The following is a 21,626-nucleotide window of genomic DNA, read 5'->3' on the forward strand; positions in this document are numbered from 1 at the left end:
ACAGCAGCATGGAAGTGTAAGCCGAATAAACCCTTTCCTCCCCAACTTGCTTCTTGGTCATGATGTTTGTGCAGGAATAGAAACCCTGACTAAGACACTGCCCTCTGTCAGTACTAACACGGGTGCCATGTTAGTTAGCATTGCTCTCCTTAGCCTGTGGCTCTCCCTCCTGCCACATGTGCCGGGCTCTCTGTGCAGAGCTTGAGCCATGGATACCAGGATGGAATTGCCGCGTGTATCCCTGCCCAGCGGTATTGTTAGTACTTTTAGGATGTCACACCTCTGTGCACACAGATTTGTCTCGTCACGTGTCAGGTTTGACATGATGATCATCAGATGAAGCGGTGTGTGGAAAAGCCTTGTATTGTCCACCCTAGGTATAGACTCGCCCAACCTGTCTCTGTTTGAGCTGTTTCTGTTTCCTGGAACTACCCACCACCCCCAAGGGGGGAAGTTCTATCTATCTATCTACTGCCTTATTTTAGAGCAGAAAACTGAGGAAATAGGGTTTGCACACTGTCACCTCCTACTTCCCCTTCATTGACATCTTCTGTAAGGTATATATCTCATAAATGATGAGCCGGCATTGATGTATTGTTAGCTGAAGTTGACATTTACAGTAGGGCTCACTCTGTGTTGTAAACGTAAATGTCACGTATCGGCTATTGTATCACACAGAACAGTTTCAGTGCCCTAAAACCCCGTTATGCCACCACTCACTGTCCCCAGGAACTTCTTCACTCTGAAGCTTGCCTGGTCCTGAATGATGCAAGCAGAAAGGAGCCATCTCAGGCTGGCCTCTTTCACCAATGTGTATATCTCTGGTTTCATCTTTTGTCTTGTGGCTTTACAGACAAACTCAGCCTCATATGGATGGCCTCATAAACGCCACCGTTTCACCATTAACTGTTTGAAAGTCTTTGGCTGTGTTATTTTGGTTTGGAGGTAAGGCCTTGTGAACTCAAGCAATCAATTCTTGTGTGCCGGCCACCCGAGGACTGGAACCACGGGGCTGTGATTTGGGAGGCTGTAAAGCCTGAGGAAATGGAGCCTGACTGGAGGAAGCGGGTCACTGGGGCGGGCCTGACTCCACTTCCTGCTCGCTCTCTGCTTCTTGACTCCAGATGCAGTGTGCCCTCACCGTGGAGTTCTCCTCAAACCCACATCACCTCAAACCTTAAGGCAAAACTAATCCTTCCTCCCTTCAGCTCCTCGTGTCAGGTGTTCTTTAGTCACAGCCACAGACAAGTGACGTAGCCATCCCTAAAACAAGGGCAGCTGTTCGGGTAGACATTTGCAGAGCAGTAATCTGGGCACGGTGCTGCCTGCTGCTTGTGAGGGAAACGGTGCTGCCTGTCAGGGTTTAGCTGCTTCTGCTGTCTTGATAGCTGTGGTGGCAGGGTTTTGTGATTTGTGATATGTTACCTGGCCCTCTTAGCACATCTCTGAAATTACTAATGCTAAGTATGTTGGAGTTAAAAAGAAACTAAAACCTACAAGTTTAAGCACCAGCCAAATCCTGACGTGGGCTTTCCAAGCCTTACAACGTATTAATATATATGTCTCACAAGGGAAGGGGGTACCTGGAGTTCTGTGTTCTGTGATATACATTGTAGCCTCACAGTCTGCCACATACATTGTAGCCTCACAGTCTGCCCTATGTCTTATTCCAGAGCCTGTCCATGTGTCTGTGTTCCTTCCCTGGGCTTTGGTACCTAACTGAGGCCCCGGGTTTATGAGCACTGAGCCACAGGGAATACCTTACCCACGTGGGCTTAGGTAGTAAAAGGGAGAATCAATATTTCTGCGACTAACTGCAAATACAATCCCCATTTCCCCAAGTACATACAATTAATCAATTGGTAAGCACACCAAATATTCCTTAGGTAACCGTGCAAACTATAACCACTATGAAAAATGCACACTGTAAGGACAGGAGTAAATGTGTGCATTGTCAGGACAGTGTTTAGTGTTCATGTCACCAGTGTGGTTCTAGTTTGGATAGCTTAAACCTTATTTTATTTCTCAAACTCAAAACCCTTGAAAATGGGTTGATGTGTGAATACATTTCTAGCTCTAGCTCGGGCCTCATGAAGCTTGTCAGGGTGACAGGGTGGCCGGCCCCAGTGCCAGAGCCTGTAGCTCGGAGCTGTGCTTTGGCAAAAACGCAACTCATTTCTATCACATCGAAAGAGAAAGCCATTGTCTTCCTCTGCCAGATAGTTTGTTAGTGATGCTTTCTGGCTGCATTTTAGTATTCAAATACAGATGTTCCCAGATGTGCCCTCTGTGGGAAGCAGCTGCTGCTTTTCTGGCACAGAAACTGCAGAGAGATCAATATACAAAGGCAGCACAAACCTCAGTACAGACACAGTGCCTGTGTGCAGTGGGCCTGGCGTTCTCAGGCGGCAGGGGGCCCTCGTACCCCCCTTAATAACCTGAAACTGTCTCAGATTTACCCTTATTCTTCAGGAGTAGAAACAAAGACAAGTGATTAATTTCAAACACACTTGGCTGATAAATACCATCACATGTTATTTGCCCGGGGACTGTAAAACACTAGATTTTATTTCCTGCGAAACTGATAGGAATATAGATGTTCGGCCGCGATTACTGACGTTCGCGGCGGCTGCTCCAAGTGGCTGCCTGGTAACAGCCCGGCCCCAAGTGGCTTGGGGTCATCAGTGCCCACACACCTTGGTTATGAGTTTACAGAGCACTGCATCATTTACTCTGGTACGATCAGGCATGAGCCTGTTGGATCCCAGCCCAGCCCTTCCAAGTGTGTACAGTGTTGTTATTAGCACCATTTTATAAATCCAGAAGATGAGATGAAGTTAAATGACTCTGGTGCTTAGCCTTGTTCGTTTGTTTGTTTGTTTGTTTGTGTTTTGTTTTGTCCAGTGCTGAGCCATGAAGCATGTGCTGAACATCACATAGTGCTACCTAGATGTGCGCTTGTAGGACATCACCATGAGCAGTACTGCCTGGCAGCTCTGCACACTAAGGGGAGACCAGCAGGGAAGGGCTGATATTCCATTCTCCTTCCCCACACCCTGGAGGGAGGTGCCTGGTTGTTCCTCTCCTCATGCCCAGAGAGCTTCAGTGAAGCAGCTCCTGCGTCTTCCTAGCATTTAGAGAAATGAAGAAGCAGAAGCACAGATCTCTGGGCCCTCATTTGGAGTTGCCATAAACCAGAAGTTTCCAAGCACAGTGGCACCTGGGGTGCTGTGCCTGCCTGAGCCTTATAAATCTGTCTGTGCGTTGTTCAAGGGCTCATTGCCTCCAACCAGATCTATTCTTCGAAGCTAGCTAGTGAATTATTTATGGATTACACATTTGACAGGGGCTTGGGGCTACATTTGAAAACACTCAGCTCCCGGCTTGTTGCTGTGGAAGGTAGAAATGTCTGTCTGGAAACCAAGGCTCAGAGCTATTCAGTGGCTACGAGTCCCAGAGGTAGGGTACTAGAATAGCTGAGCTCAGTGTGTCTGGTCCTGTGCTGCCTGGCTTCCCAGAGAGGGGCCTGTGCATCCTACCACAAGGACAGCAGGCCATAGCAGGTGAGAGTCTAAGCAGTGGCCTCGAGCGTGGGGTTCAGATAGAAAGGAAGCCTGCGAAGAGGAAGGGACAGAAAAGGGAGACAAAAGAAGCTGAGGCCAGGACCTACAGCAAATGAAGAAAAGATTGCATAGGTGAGTGTTGGTGCAGTTGGAGCAGCAGAAAGCTGTGGTACAATAGCTGGCATGGCACCCCCTCTGTCTCCCCCCACCCCAGAGGCCAACACTGTCTCAGTAGCACGTTGCCTTGTGACCTCACTGCTGCCTCGGCCAGGGTCCAGCTGGTACACCTGAAATTGCATCTGCTCACACTCCTTTGTTGGAACACGTGTGCTGAGAAAGGCAACTTAAAATAGTTCACTTTGCAAACACACCACTCAAACGCACTGTAAGAAAATGGTCCCAGCCCCTGTTATCAGGAACTGACTGCTACCTCAGAAAGCAAAGAAAACAGGGAAACACATCACTCGTGTCTCTGAAATATTAATAAAAGACAGAACACATCTGATAAAGGAAGGCCCCTCCTCTATAGGGGTGGCACCGCAGCACGGTCACCCTTTAGCCAGAGGCCCGTGACCAGGATCACTCCTTCATGTTACAGAGGTGGAAGCAACATGAAGAGAGGGGGCCACATGTCAATTGGCTGCAGGCAGGCACGTAATGAAGCAGAGGGGGGAAGCATGCATGCTTCTAAGCTTGAGAATAAAGGGAAGAGAAGGTCTAGTATTACCTTCCTTTTATATCTCCGCACAAACGTCTTAGAAACCAACGCTCAAGTCTGACTGCACGCACCCAGTAGGAGGTGGGAAGCCCATAGCCTCTCCTTTGATGCTCTGGTTTTCCATCTGCTCTGTGCCTGTGTACTATACTAGCACAGAGTCGTTTTCAACTAAGATCTCTGATTTAAGTCTGGTTTTTTCCCCCCTGTGGTGGGATTGAACTTGAGGCCTTGTACCTGCTAGGCGAGTGTTCTACTGCCGAGCTACACTGCTGGTCCCATTAAGACCTTGAAGATTTGACATAGATGGCTGGTGGGCAGTGTATGGGGTCGTGGCAGGTAGTCCTTCCCTGTCCTATGAGGCCATTGCTCAGAGACTCCAGAAGGTAAAGGAAAGCTGGAGTCCCGAATGAGCAGGAGAGGCATGGGCCAGCCAAGCAGGGCTGCCGTTCCGGGGTGTTGACTGGATTCCTTCTCTGATTATGATCTAGGTCTAAGCCACAAGTCACCTGAGGGAGTAGGATAGGACAGTGGAGGGTCCTGGCTCCTGGGATTATAAGTCATGGTGAGAAGTAACCCCCTCAGTGCCTGCCATTGGCTTTGGGACAGTGACATACAGAGGCACAGAGCGTCTTTCATGTGGGCTCTCCGAGCACCAGGAGCTCTGGGCACAGGGCCACAGGGGTCCTCCAGCACCCCATGCTGATCATTCCTCCTCAGTCGCAGGGGCTAGGGGGTACTAACAGGGCTGCAGTAACAATGACTGTTAGGGATTTCAGTTGAAAGCTACAGGAAGCACTGCCTGTTTCTGAGGGGTCGACTTCAGCAGCCCCTGCTTAGGAAGCCATTGTCTTTCGTTTGCAGTTCACTGTGGGATGCTCTTTCTATCAGTTCTGTGCGGCTCTGTGGCCTCCTGAGAGGAAGACCGCTCAAAGCTCGATTGAGGGTTCCAGACAAGCTCTGAGGTTTTAGCTGCAGAAACAAGCCAAAGCCATTTTTTTCTGGCGTTTTTCTCACTTCTCTGCCTTGCCTTTCCTCTCCAGGCAGCATCGTCAGCGCTGAGCAGCCTGGGTCACGTGTACACCGCCATCGGCGACTACCCCAACGCGCTGGCCAGTCACAAGCAGTGCGTCCTCCTGGCCAAGCAGTCCAAAGATGACCTTTCTGAAGCCCGAGAACTCGGGAACATGGGAGCCGTGTACATCGCCATGGGTGACTTTGAGAACGCCGTGCAGTGCCACGAACAGCACCTGCGGATCGCCAAGGACCTGGGGAGCAAGCGCGAGGAGGCCCGTGCCTACAGCAACCTGGGCAGCGCCTACCACTACCGGAGGAACTTTGACAAGGCCATGTCCTACCACAACTGTGTGCTGGAGCTGGCGCAGGAGCTGATGGAGAAGCCCATCGAGATGCGAGCCTACGCTGGCTTGGGCCATGCAGCCAGGTGCATGCAGGACCTGGAGAGGGCAAAACAGTACCACGAGCAGCAGCTGGGCATTGCAGAGGACCTCAAGGACCGGGCAGCAGAGGGCCGCGCATCCTCCAATCTGGGTAAGGGCATGCCAGTGTGACGCTGGGCCAGCAGCCTAGGCTGCAGATGGCTAGAGTAGTCACTGTCTTTTTGGGGAGCTTGTGTGTTTTTGCTCTAAAGAATTCATTGTGTATCTTTCCTTCAGCCATACCCCCTGAATCTGCCTACTGCAAAGTACATTGTCTCTTCTGTGCCCTGAGAAAGAAAACCCTGCAGTGAAGGGAGACACAGACAGACAGACACACACACACACATACACATACAGACACACAGACACACGCACACACACAGAGCATCCAGAGAGCAGAGCACCTGTGTAACAGAGAGAGGAGCATGGGGTAACAGGAAGCTGTGAGAGATTTAAGGGCCTGCAGAAAATACAACAGGGACGACTTTAGTTGGTGAATTAGTCCACAGTGTGTCTTTCCCCTCATAATTACGTGTATTCAGAAATAATGTTGATAGTCTTTGTATGAATGCAAAATCATTTTGTGAAAGACCTGCAACAAAGACGTGCCAACAGTTGGTTTGGAATTCAGATGCTGTCAGGACATTTTAATGTGAGGGCTGGTGAGAGGCCCGTCAGTAACTGGAAACTGGGCACTTTTGTGAAGCCTGTGACATGAGATACACTTGTGTTTGGAAGTGTAGGTGGGGTTCATTAGGTGGGATGAGGGGTAAGAAGGTGGCCACACTGGTACCTGTGTGAGCTTCAGACGCCACAGGAGCATCCCCATCTCCACTAACGCCATGTTAGCATGCCCCTGCCCTTCCCTCCACCTCGGCTGCTGCTAACAGCAGTCCTTGTAAAACCCATGCTGTGGCCGTATGCTGTAGAGGCCTGCAGCTTCTCAGGTGGGTCTAAAGAGGGCCTTGAGACCAGAACAAGAGTCTAGGCTTGCAGGAGGACACAGCGTTGTCATCTACTGAGTCCACACCTGAGAACTGTTCCCTTGAGTCACACACACCCCTGGCCTGTATTTTCATTGGGGCTGTATTCCTAGTTTTCGTTGGCTGCATACGACTTGTGGGCCCCAGGTTCGTCGTGTCTGGGAAAGTCTGACAAGAACTGAACTAACAAGGTCCTGGCTGTCTGTGTTCATTCTATCAGTGATCAGTATCTACTGACACCTCACTGTGTGATTAGTCCTGGGTAATTAATTTGTTTAAAGGATGATGGCACTCCCATAAGCTTTGTATGTTTGAAGAGCTAATAATATAGTTGGAAAATATGTGCGGACAGAGCATCAGCGCTCGTCTACCTGCCTCTGTGGCTCTGCCTCTTTTCATATCTTATACTAGTTTATAGATTACATCACGCATCCATATATGTGTGTGTGTGTATATATATATATATATATATATATATATATATATATATATATATTCTTATTATATCCTGTTTATAGTCCATTAAAGGCCACATACTTATGTGCTGCCATGAAACTCCTAGGAGGGCGAGCCTGAGGGTAGGACACCCTGGGAAGCCTATTCACAAAGTTTACACCCAGGCAGACCATCCCCAGAGTTGAAATTTGGCCCAAAATGGAGCCGTCTTTGTGGTGAAGAGGATGTGAAAGAAAGGATGGGCTGCCACAGGTTGGTGGGTCTGAGGGGTTTAGCATCAGCGCCTGGCTAGAGGATGGGGGCAGAATGGCATGCAGTCTAGTCATGGCTGTGCTTGAGAGCTGAAGCCTGGAAGTAATGACATGAGGGAGTGAGGAGAGGTGTGCAGCGGGGAAGAGGGCCCCATCCTTAGTGGAGGAGGCTGTGTGTCTTGACTAGGCAGATTTTCCTTTTCACATTGTGTTAGCTTTGGCAAGTTGTGTTTTCCAGATTATCTGAGTCATTCAATCCAAGACCCAAAGTCCTTAGTAACTCCTTTATCATTCTTGTAACACTGGACGGCTATGTGGGGCTGTCCTCGTTACCACTCATACGGAGTCAGGCTATACCCATTCCTCATACACAGACGGTTTTCTAGATCATTCTGGTTGGAAATTTACCAATGTCTACAAGGCGGACTCTGCTGTAGTTAGTCCTTTGGCTGTGCATGTCTGCTATTCCATTTGTTTCTGCTGCACCTTGTATAATATTCTTCTCCCTCCTCACCTGAGTCCTCCTTGCTTTAGCTACCCAAGCTCAGAACTTAAACCTGTGGCTATGCCTCCTCTTGTCAGGGCAGTCACGTGAAGGTCTTACATGGCCTGTGAACAGTGCTCTGTCCATCTCATGATTTCTATATTATGTTTCCACGTCCACTGAACTGGAAAACATTTAAGATCATTTGTGATTGTTCTTTGGTCCATTTGTTTAATTTTAAACTATTTGGGGTAGGTAGAGCTTAGTGGTCAGTCATTTGTCAAGTATGCACGAGGTCCACCGATCAATTCCCAGCACTGTATAGAAAAAGGAATTCAGTAATCAAAGCACTGTGCTAGGGATGTGGCTCGGTGGGTGAGCGCTTGGTGAGCAGCATGGGTGTAGTCGTGCAAGCCTGTCACCCCAGAGCCACGAGGTTGGATGTGCAGAGAGCAGATCCCAGGGGCTTGGCGGGTTTCTAGTCCTACTCATGAACAGCTAACACGGGGGTTGGGGGTCTGACGGATGCCTGGATTGGTCTCTGAATCCCTAATGGCCCATATGAGATGGCAGGAAACCTGGCACTTTCTTGTATGTGGTGTGCATAGAATCCAGAGGTTGACATTGGGTGTTCTCATTGCCATCTTACAAGTAGAGGCAGGCTCTCTAGCTGAACCCAGAACTCACTAATCTGATCTGGTTCCTCTAGCTAGCCTGCCTCTGCCTCCCAAGCGTGGGGCAGTGGGTGTGGGGGAATAAAGGAAATGGGAGACAACCCATGTCCCACCAGAGTTCCAGTGCTCTGGGCAGGTGGATGTGGAGGACTGCCGTGTGCTCTCCATGTGGCCCCCGGTGGGTGTCTGGCTGTGTGAAGCCATGGACCCCAGTTCATGGGGAGGGGGGTGAACAGTCACTGGACAGCTCAGATGAGCTGAGAACAAAGTGGGGGCCTGGGGGCAGCTCCGGGGCCAAAGGGAGGAGAGGGCAGGGGCAGAGGGGGTACTGGGTGATTCCCACACAGTTGAGAGTCCTTGGTCTGGTCCGTGACTGGAGCGCAGGAAGGCTCTCTAGCGGGAGGTTAGACGCAGCTCTTTAGATGCATGCCTTGATGAGCAGAGACAGTCTATGGTTTTAGAGCTTTATTGNAGAAAGGCAGAGAAAAAGAGAAAAGGTAGAAAAGGAGAGGTTGCCCATGGCCATGTAGAGAGAAGGGTGAAGGGAGGAGGAGAAGGAGAGCTAGAAATGAGAGTAAGAAAGGTAAGAGCTTAAGAGAGAGAGGAAGGGCCAAGCAGCCCCTTTTATTAGTGGGCTGGGCTATCTTGCAGTTGCAGGATAACTGTGAGGAGAAGCATACCTGGCTATTGTCAGGTAACTGTGAGGGTGGAGTCTAGCCAGACTGCCAGGAGCTTGGGACATTGTGTGACCTATAGTTACAGGATTGTGGAGTTGGGGGCTCAGTGGGGTCAGGCGCCTATGTCTGGGAATGTGGCTCACTGTTCCGTCCCTTGTAGAGTTTTCTACTGGGTTTCCAGAGCAAGCTTTGCTCAACCAAAACAGGCTGCCTTTCACGGTCCCACACCTGAGCACTGGGACAATGCCTCTGGCAGGCTGCCACAGGTAACGAGAGTTCGCATGGTCAGTGGGGATTCAAACTCCAACCCTCTCACTTGTGCCCTAAACAGTTTGTCCACTTGTCTGTCTCTTTGGCCCTGACTTGGTAAATTTTGATTGTGTATGTGTGTGTGTGTGTGAGAACTAACAAAATTTTCCAAACCTATGAATAAAGAAAGAAGATGAAAAACAGGAAGGGAACCGTGGTCCAGATCTCCTGGATACAAAGCATAATGAATGGGTCAAGATATCAAAATAGCTAAAAATTCCTTACATTTGATGGAATCTTAGATAAAATGACACACACACACACACACACGATAAATAATCTGATAGATGCAGATTCAAAAACTGGAAGAAAGAAAATTTAAGCCGCATCTGGACATATTATAATATAACTGCTTCAACTGGCCTTGTGGGAGAGAAATCTGAGAAGCAGTCAAGGAAATAAAACGGTGTTTCCCCCGAGTCTTTATCAGAAACAAAGGAGGGACAACTAGCAGGGTTGCAGGGTTAAAACAAGGTCTTACTCTTGAACCTTGGCTGGTCCTGAACTCATTACATAGACCAGGCTGACCTCAAACTCATAGAGATCTACCTGCCTCTGTCTCTGCCTCCCAAGTGCTTGGATTAAAGGGGTGCTAAACGAAATAGTAAAATCTGCCTCAACCCAGCGAGACTATTCCTCCAGAACGAAGGTGAGCTGTGTACGTGTGCCTATAATCCCAGTACCCAGCAGGCAAGGCTCACCCAGGACTTCAGAGCAAGTCCTGTCTCAAACTCAAATTAAAAGGAATGAAGGCAAACACCATGTACTTCAGGTGTACCACTGTGAAGAGCTCATCACTGGCGGAGAACTGTAAGAAATATTGAATAAAGTCTTTTGGACAGACGGAAAAATGATACCATATGGAGGCTCGGGTATTTAGGAGAGAAAGAGAGTACCAGAAATGGTAAATACATGGATAAACAAGACATTGTTTTCCTCTTAAGTAATTAAGGTGGCTGTTTAAAACAAAAATATAATACCATATTTAAGAATAACCCAGGTACAGTAATAGTGTGGCAGCTGCAGCAAGGGATACAGCAGGTGGGAGCAGATGCATCTGCCAGGTATACTTGGATCTCACAGGGAGCGCACGCTCTAGTGTTAGCTCAACGTAGACTCCAAACTGTGAGGAACTCCCAAGAAAAACACTGAAAAAGGATTCAGCTACCAAACAAGCAAGCAAGCAAGCAGAGGAGACAAACCATGGAGCGAGGCCAAAGGAGGGTGGCCCCAAACCCGACAGCTGAATGGTAATATTAAATACTAAAAGAAACAGCCACAAAGAAGTGCTAGAGAGAGGGCTCAGTAGTTAAGAGCACAGGGTACTCCTGCAGAGGACTTGGGTTCAGTTTCCCAGCATCCACGTGGTGGCTCACAATCTCAAACTCCAGTTCCAGGGGACCGGATACCCTCTTCTGGCTTTCATGGGTACCAGGCACACACATGGTGTGCAGACACACATACAGGCAAAACACTCATGTGTATATAATAAAACAATTTTTAAAAATAAAAACAGAAAAAAATCATTGCTTAATTCTGTGTCATTTGCACCTGACACATTAAATAAGATAAATAAATAAATAAATAAATAAATAAATAAATAAATAAATAGGAACCACAGAAATACCAAAGGAAGGTACATACCAAAGGAGTGGGCATGTTACTGTCAGATAATAGGCCTTAGAAAAGAGGTGTATCACCTGTGAGAAAAAGAGCCAAAGGAGAGTTAGTGTCCATGGAGACCAGTTTGTGTCTCATCAGCTCACAGGGAAACTGCACGCTAGAGACCTGTCCTGGGAGGTCCCCCACATTACCACAGCCAGTGTGCACTCGTTATATCAAAACAAGTAAAGACAACTCAGGAAAAGAGAGCGGATATTTTTTGGGGGGGAGGGTGGTGGTGGGGGTTCGAGACAGGGTTTCTCTGTGTAGCCCTGGCTGTCCTGGAACTCACTCTGTAGACCAGGCTGGCCTCAAACTTAGAAATCTGCGCCTCCTTCTGCCTCCCAAGTGCTGGGATTAAAGGCGCGTGCCACCACGGCTGGCTTGAGATCAGATGTTTTATGTTAACTGTAGATTATTTCCCTGTATAATTAAATGATTTGCTGAGGGGTATGGGGTAGGGACTTGGCAGACTCTGTGTGTGTGTGTGTGTGTGTGTGTGTGTGTGTGTGTGTGTTAGCCTGTGGAGGAGCCCTAGAATAGTTTAGTTTGCAGGGACCTGTCGTTTCTCCCCACTGGGTCTGTGGGCAGCACCAGTTCTCCAGAGCAATAGCAAATGTTGGTAGTTCTCAGAGTTAACAGCCAGAAAGGTTCATCCGTCGTGATATCCTCTTGTTACTGAGCCTTGTGCATACAGATGTGGCTGGCCATGTTCATGGGGGACCTCCGTTTATACCATATGACCCCAAGTCCCCAAGATTAACCACACTGGCAGCAGAGCCACGATGCTCCCTTGGGCAAACATCCCAGCTGTGCCCAGAGACCTAGACCCAACTGTTTCCTGCAGAAGAGAACTTTACAATGCATATTGTATTTTTTAGGTTTAGAATTTTCTTTTATTTTTTTTTTCTTTAGCCTTTCAGGTTTCAGGACTAAGATTTTAGGTGTTCATTTGTGCTGCGTATTTTTTCCATTGACATAGCTGAGTCTAGATTTGGTGTGTGCTTTTAAAGCCTTGACAGCTATATCCATGTGAGTTGTCTTGAGGTTAGGCCCTATTGATTGCTTTTTTTCCCTTCTTCTTCAGTTTGGTGGATATGCTCATACTGTGAGGTTTAAAGTGTATAATTCACTAGTTTTAGTGTAGCCGTGGCTGTTAGTTGATTACCTGTCATTTTTAGTATCAGCACACTATGCAGTAACTAACACAGGAGTATATCACACTGTGGGGGTGATCTGCAGAAGAGCTGCCTCCTGACATATCTATCTTGATAACTCAGGTGTGATGGCGTTGCTCTCCCAGGCAGCTGACTTGGCTGCAGTTGGCTTCTTCCTATTGGTGGGTGTCAGGGGAAGCCTTTCTCTGCAGCTTTGATATTCAGAGACTGTCACAGTTAGGAATTCTCCTGCTATACTAAACACCTTGACCAAAGGAAACTTAGGGAGGGAAGGGTTTATCTCATCATATGGCCTGTAGTCCCTCATCCAGGGAAGTCTGGGCTGGAACCTGGAGGCAGGAACTGAAGCAGAGGCCGTGGAGGAGCACCACTCGCTGGCTTGCTCCTGCTCTCCAGCACTCATGGTACATTTGGCTACATCCTCCGTTGTCTCCACCCCTGTGTGGTAATCTATAGCAGCTTGGGCTGTGAGGAAAGGCTGCTGCCCCGTGCTGGAAGCCCCTACTCATTTTTAACCTCAACAATTTGGCTTTTACCCTTTCCCCTCCCTGGGGCTCACCAGCAGTCTCCTCAGGCAGAGCTGGGAGCCTTTTGAGGTTCTGATTTGACTCATGTGGCAGCCACTGAAGTCCCCCAACCCTGTTCTGTGCAGAATGCTGTCCATCCTTCTTGACTGGTCTTTGTGCAGATTAAAGGTTTTTGTTTTGTTTTGTTTTGTTTTGTTTTGTTTTGTTTTAAGTTGCAAAAGTGAGGTAAACTTGTGTGGAAAAAGTTTTCACAAAATTGAATAAAATAGGAAAAAGGACACTGCCCATTCGTGTGACTTATCTGCCTCACACCCAGCATTAGCTGTTAGTGGCCTGGTAGAACCTTTCAGAACCCTTACCACATGCACAGACACAGACGTCTGTGGGTGAAGTCTCAGTGGCTGCACCCTGTCCCATGTGTGGAGTGGGGTCACATCACAATCCTGTCCCCCACCCCCAGCTTCACTCAGCTTCTCTCCCCAGCCTCTCCTTCTCCATGTCACGGCGGCTCCCTTCCCTCCAGGTGGGGATCCTTGTCTCATTTCTAACCTTTGTCTGTTTCTGTTTATCACCCCAACCCTTGACTCCTGATTTCTGCACACTGCTTCCAACTCTCTTCTTTCTTACCTTCCCTCTGTTTCCCGTGTCAGGATGCCCCACGCCTCTCACCCCACATGGATGCTCAGTATCAACCGAGCCAAACGTGAACCCTGGCTTTCTGACAGCGACCACTCAGGCTTTGCTGAGCTGCTGCTGATGGCCCCCCTTGCAGCCCTGTACACCAGCACAGAGGCTGATGTCACCAAGTGCTGTGTGACCGGTACTTAAGCAGTTTGAGTGAGTTCTCACACAGCTGCGTTGGTGCTAAGACCCTGAAATCAGTTCCACTGGGCTAAAGGCAAGTCCATCTTGTAGTGGCCCAGAAAATATGCTTCTTGGTCTTTCCCGCCTTCCACTGGTCACCCTCACATCCCTCTGAAATGCAGTAGCCACTACAGTGTCTGACTGACTCTGAAACCACACTGTCCTCTGTCCTACCCCAGGCTAACAGCTTTCTTCAGTAGGGACAGCTATGTTCCTGTCAGGCCTGCCTAGTAGATCAGAGTGACCTCCCCATGCCATGGAAGGTGACTGTCACACTCTCTAGGGAAGGATTGTGGGGGACACTGATCAGCCTACCACACTGTCCTGACTTTGCAAACCAATATCAGTTTCTTTCCTCCTTCCCTGCTTCAGCTGACTGTCAGTCTAAGCTGCCGAGGGAAGATTCTCTTAAACGTTCTCGCCCTTTGCCCCTTCCCGATTGCCCAGTGTGCTGCAAGAACCCAGCTGCTGGGCTCTTCTTCCGTGCCTTTCATCCATGCCCCCTCGACCCTCTACAGTGGAACTGGGCTCATTTTCAAGCACCACTTGTTGGTTGCAGTGTTCTGTGTCCACACAATGGTCAGTCACACGAAGTCTTCTGTCTTTATTCCTGCCCTGAACACCATACCTGTGATGGACCCTTCTGATCTCAGCGTTTCCCACTGTGGCCTTGCTTTCCCGACTCCTCTGTGTTCTTCCTCCAGCTGTCTCTGTCTCATTCTCTCTCTCTCCTCACTCTCCGTGTGTGTGTGTGTGTGTGTGTGTCTGGAGTTCACCTGCTACATCAGAACGACCCCCAATCCCATCCATTGCTTATGACCTCTCTTTATAGTCAGATATTGCCTTTGTGTGAACCCTAGAACTATTGAAACACTTGTCTCTTCTTCTGTTCTGTTCAGTTGTAATCACTCTTACATGTGGAGCCACACAGTCACCTCCAAGGCACTACAGTCCACGGGCTATAGGAGCTGCTTTGTGCTTTGTGGTCTGTGTCCATACATGGGACCCTTACATGGAGTAGGCTCTCGGTGCATTTGGCTAAGAACAAGCAAGTAAGACTGGAAACAAAGCTCTGCCAGGGTGAGCTGGAGATCATGGATGCTGTTGGATAGAAACTGGAGGAGGGAAAGGGTTGGGCAGGGCTCTTGTGAGCTCAGTTTTCTGCCCCACCCCCATAGTGACTTCTCCCACTTTAAGAACCATTGATGAATAAGAAGGACAAACAGGTGTCAAGGTAACATGGAGAGGACGGGAAGGAAGGACAGTCAGGAAGACTGAGTCAGGTACCATGGGGAAGGGACCAGGTGGAGCTCAGAGAGAAGAGAGCTTCAGGATGTGATGGGTCTAATTTTTATATCAAGGAAGCTGAGGGCTGTGAGCTTGGGTCACTGAGATCTTCCATCACAGCTGTGGTGTCTGTTAGGGACACTGTAGAGCTGGTGGAGAGATGGGCTAATACCTGTCACCTGCTTCTCACTTGAAGGAGTCGGTTGCGACCCTTGGGATTCTTGTAAGCAGCCAGACAGCCTGGATGCTGTGTGAGTAACCTCATCCTGTGAATCAGGGCTGATGAAAACCTCTTCAGGCTTTTCACGCCAAATAGCTGTACTTATAGGACAATGTGTCTGTCACCTGGAGGGTCCTGGTGGTTCTAACGGAGGTGCTTTGAAATCAAACCAATGGCGCACTGTGGGCTAGGTGGCTCGAGTGATGTCCCGATTAATGTCATCCAGTTCCAGTTGACACAGATGTTCTCATTGACTGGGAAGCCAGGCAGAGCTGCCTCTCCTCTCACTGGGATAAAGTGTAACCAGGAAACTCCAACAAGGAGGTCTGTCAGCCGTCCAATAATCCGTCTGGAAAATAACTCTCCCTTCTCATTTAAAGACATCTTTTGTCGAGGCAGTAACTTATTTGGGGGTAAAAGGGCGAGAAAACTAGCTCATTTATGCTTCACACCACACATCCTGCTAGGCCTCAGGTACAGGGTGGATCCTGCCCTCTTCTGCTAAGTAGAAACAGTCAGCGTGGTTCTCCCCAGGAGCCTCTAGGTGTGTATGGAGCTTCTCTGGGCCACACACTACAAACAGGGCATTGAGAATAGAAATAGAGAAAAATCATGCTGCCTTTTCATTCCTTCGTTTAAAGGACAACGTCCTCAGCCTGGCGTTCATAATCTTTTCTGGGAGTCTTGTTAGCAAGTGTGAGGTTAGTGTTGTTCCCCACCCAACAATGGCGACCAAAACTGTGTCTGTCTTCTGTGCTGTTTCTGGAGTCTACAAAAAGTTGCTCAAACAAAGCTCCTAAAGATGACATTTGAAAACAAAATCCTGGCAGTCTGAACCAGAAGATTCTGAATTCCCATGCTGTGACATACCATCCGCACGTCATACACACACATACACACACACACACACACACACACACACACACACNGAGGGGTATGGGGTAGGGACTTGGCAGACTCTGTGTGTGTGTGTGTGTGTGTGTGTGTGTGTGTGTGTGTTAGCCTGTGGAGGAGCCCTAGAATAGTTTAGTTTGCAGGGACCTGTCGTTTCTCCCCACTGGGTCTGTGGGCAGCACCAGTTCTCCAGAGCAATAGCAAATGTTGGTAGTTCTCAGAGTTAACAGCCAGAAAGGTTCATCCGTCGTGATATCCTCTTGTTACTGAGCCTTGTGCATACAGATGTGGCTGGCCATGTTCATGGGGGACCTCCGTTTATACCATATGACCCCAAGTCCCCAAGATTAACCACACTGGCAGCAGAGCCACGATGCTCCCTTGGGCAAACATCCCAGCTGTGCCCAGAGACCTAGACCCAACTGTTTCCTGCAGAAGAGAACTTTACAATGCATATTGTATTTTTTAGGTTTAGAATTTTCTTTTATTTTTTTTTTCTTTAGCCTTTCAGGTTTCAGGACTAAGATTTTAGGTGTTCATTTGTGCTGCGTATTTTTTCCATTGACATAGCTGAGTCTAGATTTGGTGTGTGCTTTTAAAGCCTTGACAGCTATATCCATGTGAGTTGTCTTGAGGTTAGGCCCTATTGATTGCTTTTTTTCCCTTCTTCTTCAGTTTGGTGGATATGCTCATACTGTGAGGTTTAAAGTGTATAATTCACTAGTTTTAGTGTAGCCGTGGCTGTTAGTTGATTACCTGTCATTTTTAGTATCAGCACACTATGCAGTAACTAACACAGGAGTATATCACACTGTGGGGGTGATCTGCAGAAGAGCTGCCTCCTGACATATCTATCTTGATAACTCAGGTGTGATGGCGTTGCTCTCCCAGGCAGCTGACTTGGCTGCAGTTGGCTTCTTCCTATTGGTGGGTGTCAGGGGAAGCCTTTCTCTGCAGCTTTGATATTCAGAGACTGTCACAGTTAGGAATTCTCCTGCTATACTAAACACCTTGACCAAAGGAAACTTAGGGAGGGAAGGGTTTATCTCATCATATGGCCTGTAGTCCCTCATCCAGGGAAGTCTGGGCTGGAACCTGGAGGCAGGAACTGAAGCAGAGGCCGTGGAGGAGCACCACTCGCTGGCTTGCTCCTGCTCTCCAGCACTCATGGTACATTTGGCTACATCCTCCGTTGTCTCCACCCCTGTGTGGTAATCTATAGCAGCTTGGGCTGTGAGGAAAGGCTGCTGCCCCGTGCTGGAAGCCCCTACTCATTTTTAACCTCAACAATTTGGCTTTTACCCTTTCCCCTCCCTGGGGCTCACCAGCAGTCTCCTCAGGCAGAGCTGGGAGCCTTTTGAGGTTCTGATTTGACTCATGTGGCAGCCACTGAAGTCCCCCAACCCTGTTCTGTGCAGAATGCTGTCCATCCTTCTTGACTGGTCTTTGTGCAGATTAAAGGTTTTTGTTTTGTTTTGTTTTGTTTTGTTTTGTTTTGTTTTAAGTTGCAAAAGTGAGGTAAACTTGTGTGGAAAAAGTTTTCACAAAATTGAATAAAATAGGAAAAAGGACACTGCCCATTCGTGTGACTTATCTGCCTCACACCCAGCATTAGCTGTTAGTGGCCTGGTAGAACCTTTCAGAACCCTTACCACATGCACAGACACAGACGTCTGTGGGTGAAGTCTCAGTGGCTGCACCCTGTCCCATGTGTGGAGTGGGGTCACATCACAATCCTGTCCCCCACCCCCAGCTTCACTCAGCTTCTCTCCCCAGCCTCTCCTTCTCCATGTCACGGCGGCTCCCTTCCCTCCAGGTGGGGATCCTTGTCTCATTTCTAACCTTTGTCTGTTTCTGTTTATCACCCCAACCCTTGACTCCTGATTTCTGCACACTGCTTCCAACTCTCTTCTTTCTTACCTTCCCTCTGTTTCCCGTGTCAGGATGCCCCACGCCTCTCACCCCACATGGATGCTCAGTATCAACCGAGCCAAACGTGAACCCTGGCTTTCTGACAGCGACCACTCAGGCTTTGCTGAGCTGCTGCTGATGGCCCCCCTTGCAGCCCTGTACACCAGCACAGAGGCTGATGTCACCAAGTGCTGTGTGACCGGTACTTAAGCAGTTTGAGTGAGTTCTCACACAGCTGCGTTGGTGCTAAGACCCTGAAATCAGTTCCACTGGGCTAAAGGCAAGTCCATCTTGTAGTGGCCCAGAAAATATGCTTCTTGGTCTTTCCCGCCTTCCACTGGTCACCCTCACATCCCTCTGAAATGCAGTAGCCACTACAGTGTCTGACTGACTCTGAAACCACACTGTCCTCTGTCCTACCCCAGGCTAACAGCTTTCTTCAGTAGGGACAGCTATGTTCCTGTCAGGCCTGCCTAGTAGATCAGAGTGACCTCCCCATGCCATGGAAGGTGACTGTCACACTCTCTAGGGAAGGATTGTGGGGGACACTGATCAGCCTACCACACTGTCCTGACTTTGCAAACCAATATCAGTTTCTTTCCTCCTTCCCTGCTTCAGCTGACTGTCAGTCTAAGCTGCCGAGGGAAGATTCTCTTAAACGTTCTCGCCCTTTGCCCCTTCCCGATTGCCCAGTGTGCTGCAAGAACCCAGCTGCTGGGCTCTTCTTCCGTGCCTTTCATCCATGCCCCCTCGACCCTCTACAGTGGAACTGGGCTCATTTTCAAGCACCACTTGTTGGTTGCAGTGTTCTGTGTCCACACAATGGTCAGTCACACGAAGTCTTCTGTCTTTATTCCTGCCCTGAACACCATACCTGTGATGGACCCTTCTGATCTCAGCGTTTCCCACTGTGGCCTTGCTTTCCCGACTCCTCTGTGTTCTTCCTCCAGCTGTCTCTGTCTCATTCTCTCTCTCTCCTCACTCTCCGTGTGTGTGTGTGTGTGTGTGTGTCTGGAGTTCACCTGCTACATCAGAACGACCCCCAATCCCATCCATTGCTTATGACCTCTCTTTATAGTCAGATATTGCCTTTGTGTGAACCCTAGAACTATTGAAACACTTGTCTCTTCTTCTGTTCTGTTCAGTTGTAATCACTCTTACATGTGGAGCCACACAGTCACCTCCAAGGCACTACAGTCCACGGGCTATAGGAGCTGCTTTGTGCTTTGTGGTCTGTGTCCATACATGGGACCCTTACATGGAGTAGGCTCTCGGTGCATTTGGCTAAGAACAAGCAAGTAAGACTGGAAACAAAGCTCTGCCAGGGTGAGCTGGAGATCATGGATGCTGTTGGATAGAAACTGGAGGAGGGAAAGGGTTGGGCAGGGCTCTTGTGAGCTCAGTTTTCTGCCCCACCCCCATAGTGACTTCTCCCACTTTAAGAACCATTGATGAATAAGAAGGACAAACAGGTGTCAAGGTAACATGGAGAGGACGGGAAGGAAGGACAGTCAGGAAGACTGAGTCAGGTACCATGGGGAAGGGACCAGGTGGAGCTCAGAGAGAAGAGAGCTTCAGGATGTGATGGGTCTAATTTTTATATCAAGGAAGCTGAGGGCTGTGAGCTTGGGTCACTGAGATCTTCCATCACAGCTGTGGTGTCTGTTAGGGACACTGTAGAGCTGGTGGAGAGATGGGCTAATACCTGTCACCTGCTTCTCACTTGAAGGAGTCGGTTGCGACCCTTGGGATTCTTGTAAGCAGCCAGACAGCCTGGATGCTGTGTGAGTAACCTCATCCTGTGAATCAGGGCTGATGAAAACCTCTTCAGGCTTTTCACGCCAAATAGCTGTACTTATAGGACAATGTGTCTGTCACCTGGAGGGTCCTGGTGGTTCTAACGGAGGTGCTTTGAAATCAAACCAATGGCGCACTGTGGGCTAGGTGGCTCGAGTGATGTCCCGATTAATGTCATCCAGTTCCAGTTGACACAGATGTTCTCATTGACTGGGAAGCCAGGCAGAGCTGCCTCTCCTCTCACTGGGATAAAGTGTAACCAGGAAACTCCAACAAGGAGGTCTGTCAGCCGTCCAATAATCCGTCTGGAAAATAACTCTCCCTTCTCATTTAAAGACATCTTTTGTCGAGGCAGTAACTTATTTGGGGGTAAAAGGGCGAGAAAACTAGCTCATTTATGCTTCACACCACACATCCTGCTAGGCCTCAGGTACAGGGTGGATCCTGCCCTCTTCTGCTAAGTAGAAACAGTCAGCGTGGTTCTCCCCAGGAGCCTCTAGGTGTGTATGGAGCTTCTCTGGGCCACACACTACAAACAGGGCATTGAGAATAGAAATAGAGAAAAATCATGCTGCCTTTTCATTCCTTCGTTTAAAGGACAACGTCCTCAGCCTGGCGTTCATAATCTTTTCTGGGAGTCTTGTTAGCAAGTGTGAGGTTAGTGTTGTTCCCCACCCAACAATGGCGACCAAAACTGTGTCTGTCTTCTGTGCTGTTTCTGGAGTCTACAAAAAGTTGCTCAAACAAAGCTCCTAAAGATGACATTTGAAAACAAAATCCTGGCAGTCTGAACCAGAAGATTCTGAATTCCCATGCTGTGACATACCATCCGCACGTCATACACACACATACACACACACACACACACACACACACACACACACACCATGCTCCTTAGTGACACACCGCTTATGCACACACTGCACCTTAGCATCAGAGACTGCTAAGTAAGTTGATGAAGAAAATGATCACGAAGAACAAGGTCAACTTGAAATTCTGGAGGATCTTATAACAAATTATTCTGTAGGGAAAATGCTGCTGACAGTCATCCTCTTCCATGCTTTTTATATCTCGATTTGTATGTTGGATTCTCGTCGAGAGGAACGAGGTCCGGCTTTATAGGTATGTCTACAGGCAGTAATGAATCGAGATCCACTGAGTGTTTTTCTCTGGAAATCCTCAGAATGACATGCAGAGACATATTCAAAGCGTGTCTCCTGTTGCAGCCTGTGAGACCTCACTGGAAGCCCTTGGCTTGGTAGCGTGAACTCACACTTGTGTCTCATAGAACTTTTTGTCACTTACAAGTATCCCAGGAGTAAGGGGCTTTGTGACTCTGCTAAGGTCAAGAGTCAGAATTGGTTAAGAGTCTGGGTCTCAGAGCTCATCTGTCAGACTTTCCATCCCAACAGGAGCATCGCTGGATAGGCTGCAGCTATGGGGCACACGCCACACCCATCAGCCTAAAGATGAGTGAGCTAGGTTATAGACCAGCCTGGAGCAATGACCCTGCTCTGCCCAGCTGCAAGGCAGCAAGCCTTCCCCAGGACCAAAGCCACTGCAGATGCCTCCTGCCCTAGAGAAGCGTCTCACGATGTCCTGTGCTGGGCCATGCCTTTCAGAGAATTCATCAATCCTCACTGTAACGCTGTGTGAGCAGAGAGAAGCTACCAGCCAGCCAGAATCAGGTCACAGAGGGGAAATCCGCAGACAGCTCTGCACTGTGATGTAGCCA

The 21,626-nt window shown here is 48.8% G+C and overlaps 1 protein-coding gene across 3 annotated transcripts in view; it reads left to right on the plus strand.

Moving 5' to 3' along the window:
* Positions 1-21,626, plus strand: part of Ttc28 (tetratricopeptide repeat domain 28) — a 413,454-nt gene that overhangs the window by 298,467 nt on the left and 93,361 nt on the right. For all 3 annotated transcript variants that reach the window (XM_029476931.1, XM_029476933.1, XM_021163930.2), the window contains one exon: positions 5,322-5,829. In XM_029476931.1, coding sequence (XP_029332791.1) covers positions 5,322-5,829 — 508 coding nt within the window. The remainder of the gene's footprint in view (positions 1-5,321; positions 5,830-21,626) is intronic.

The sequence above is a fragment of the Mus caroli genome, chromosome 5 (genome assembly GCF_900094665.2).
Source record: "Mus caroli chromosome 5, CAROLI_EIJ_v1.1, whole genome shotgun sequence".
Classification (NCBI taxonomy): domain Eukaryota; kingdom Metazoa; phylum Chordata; class Mammalia; order Rodentia; family Muridae; genus Mus; species Mus caroli.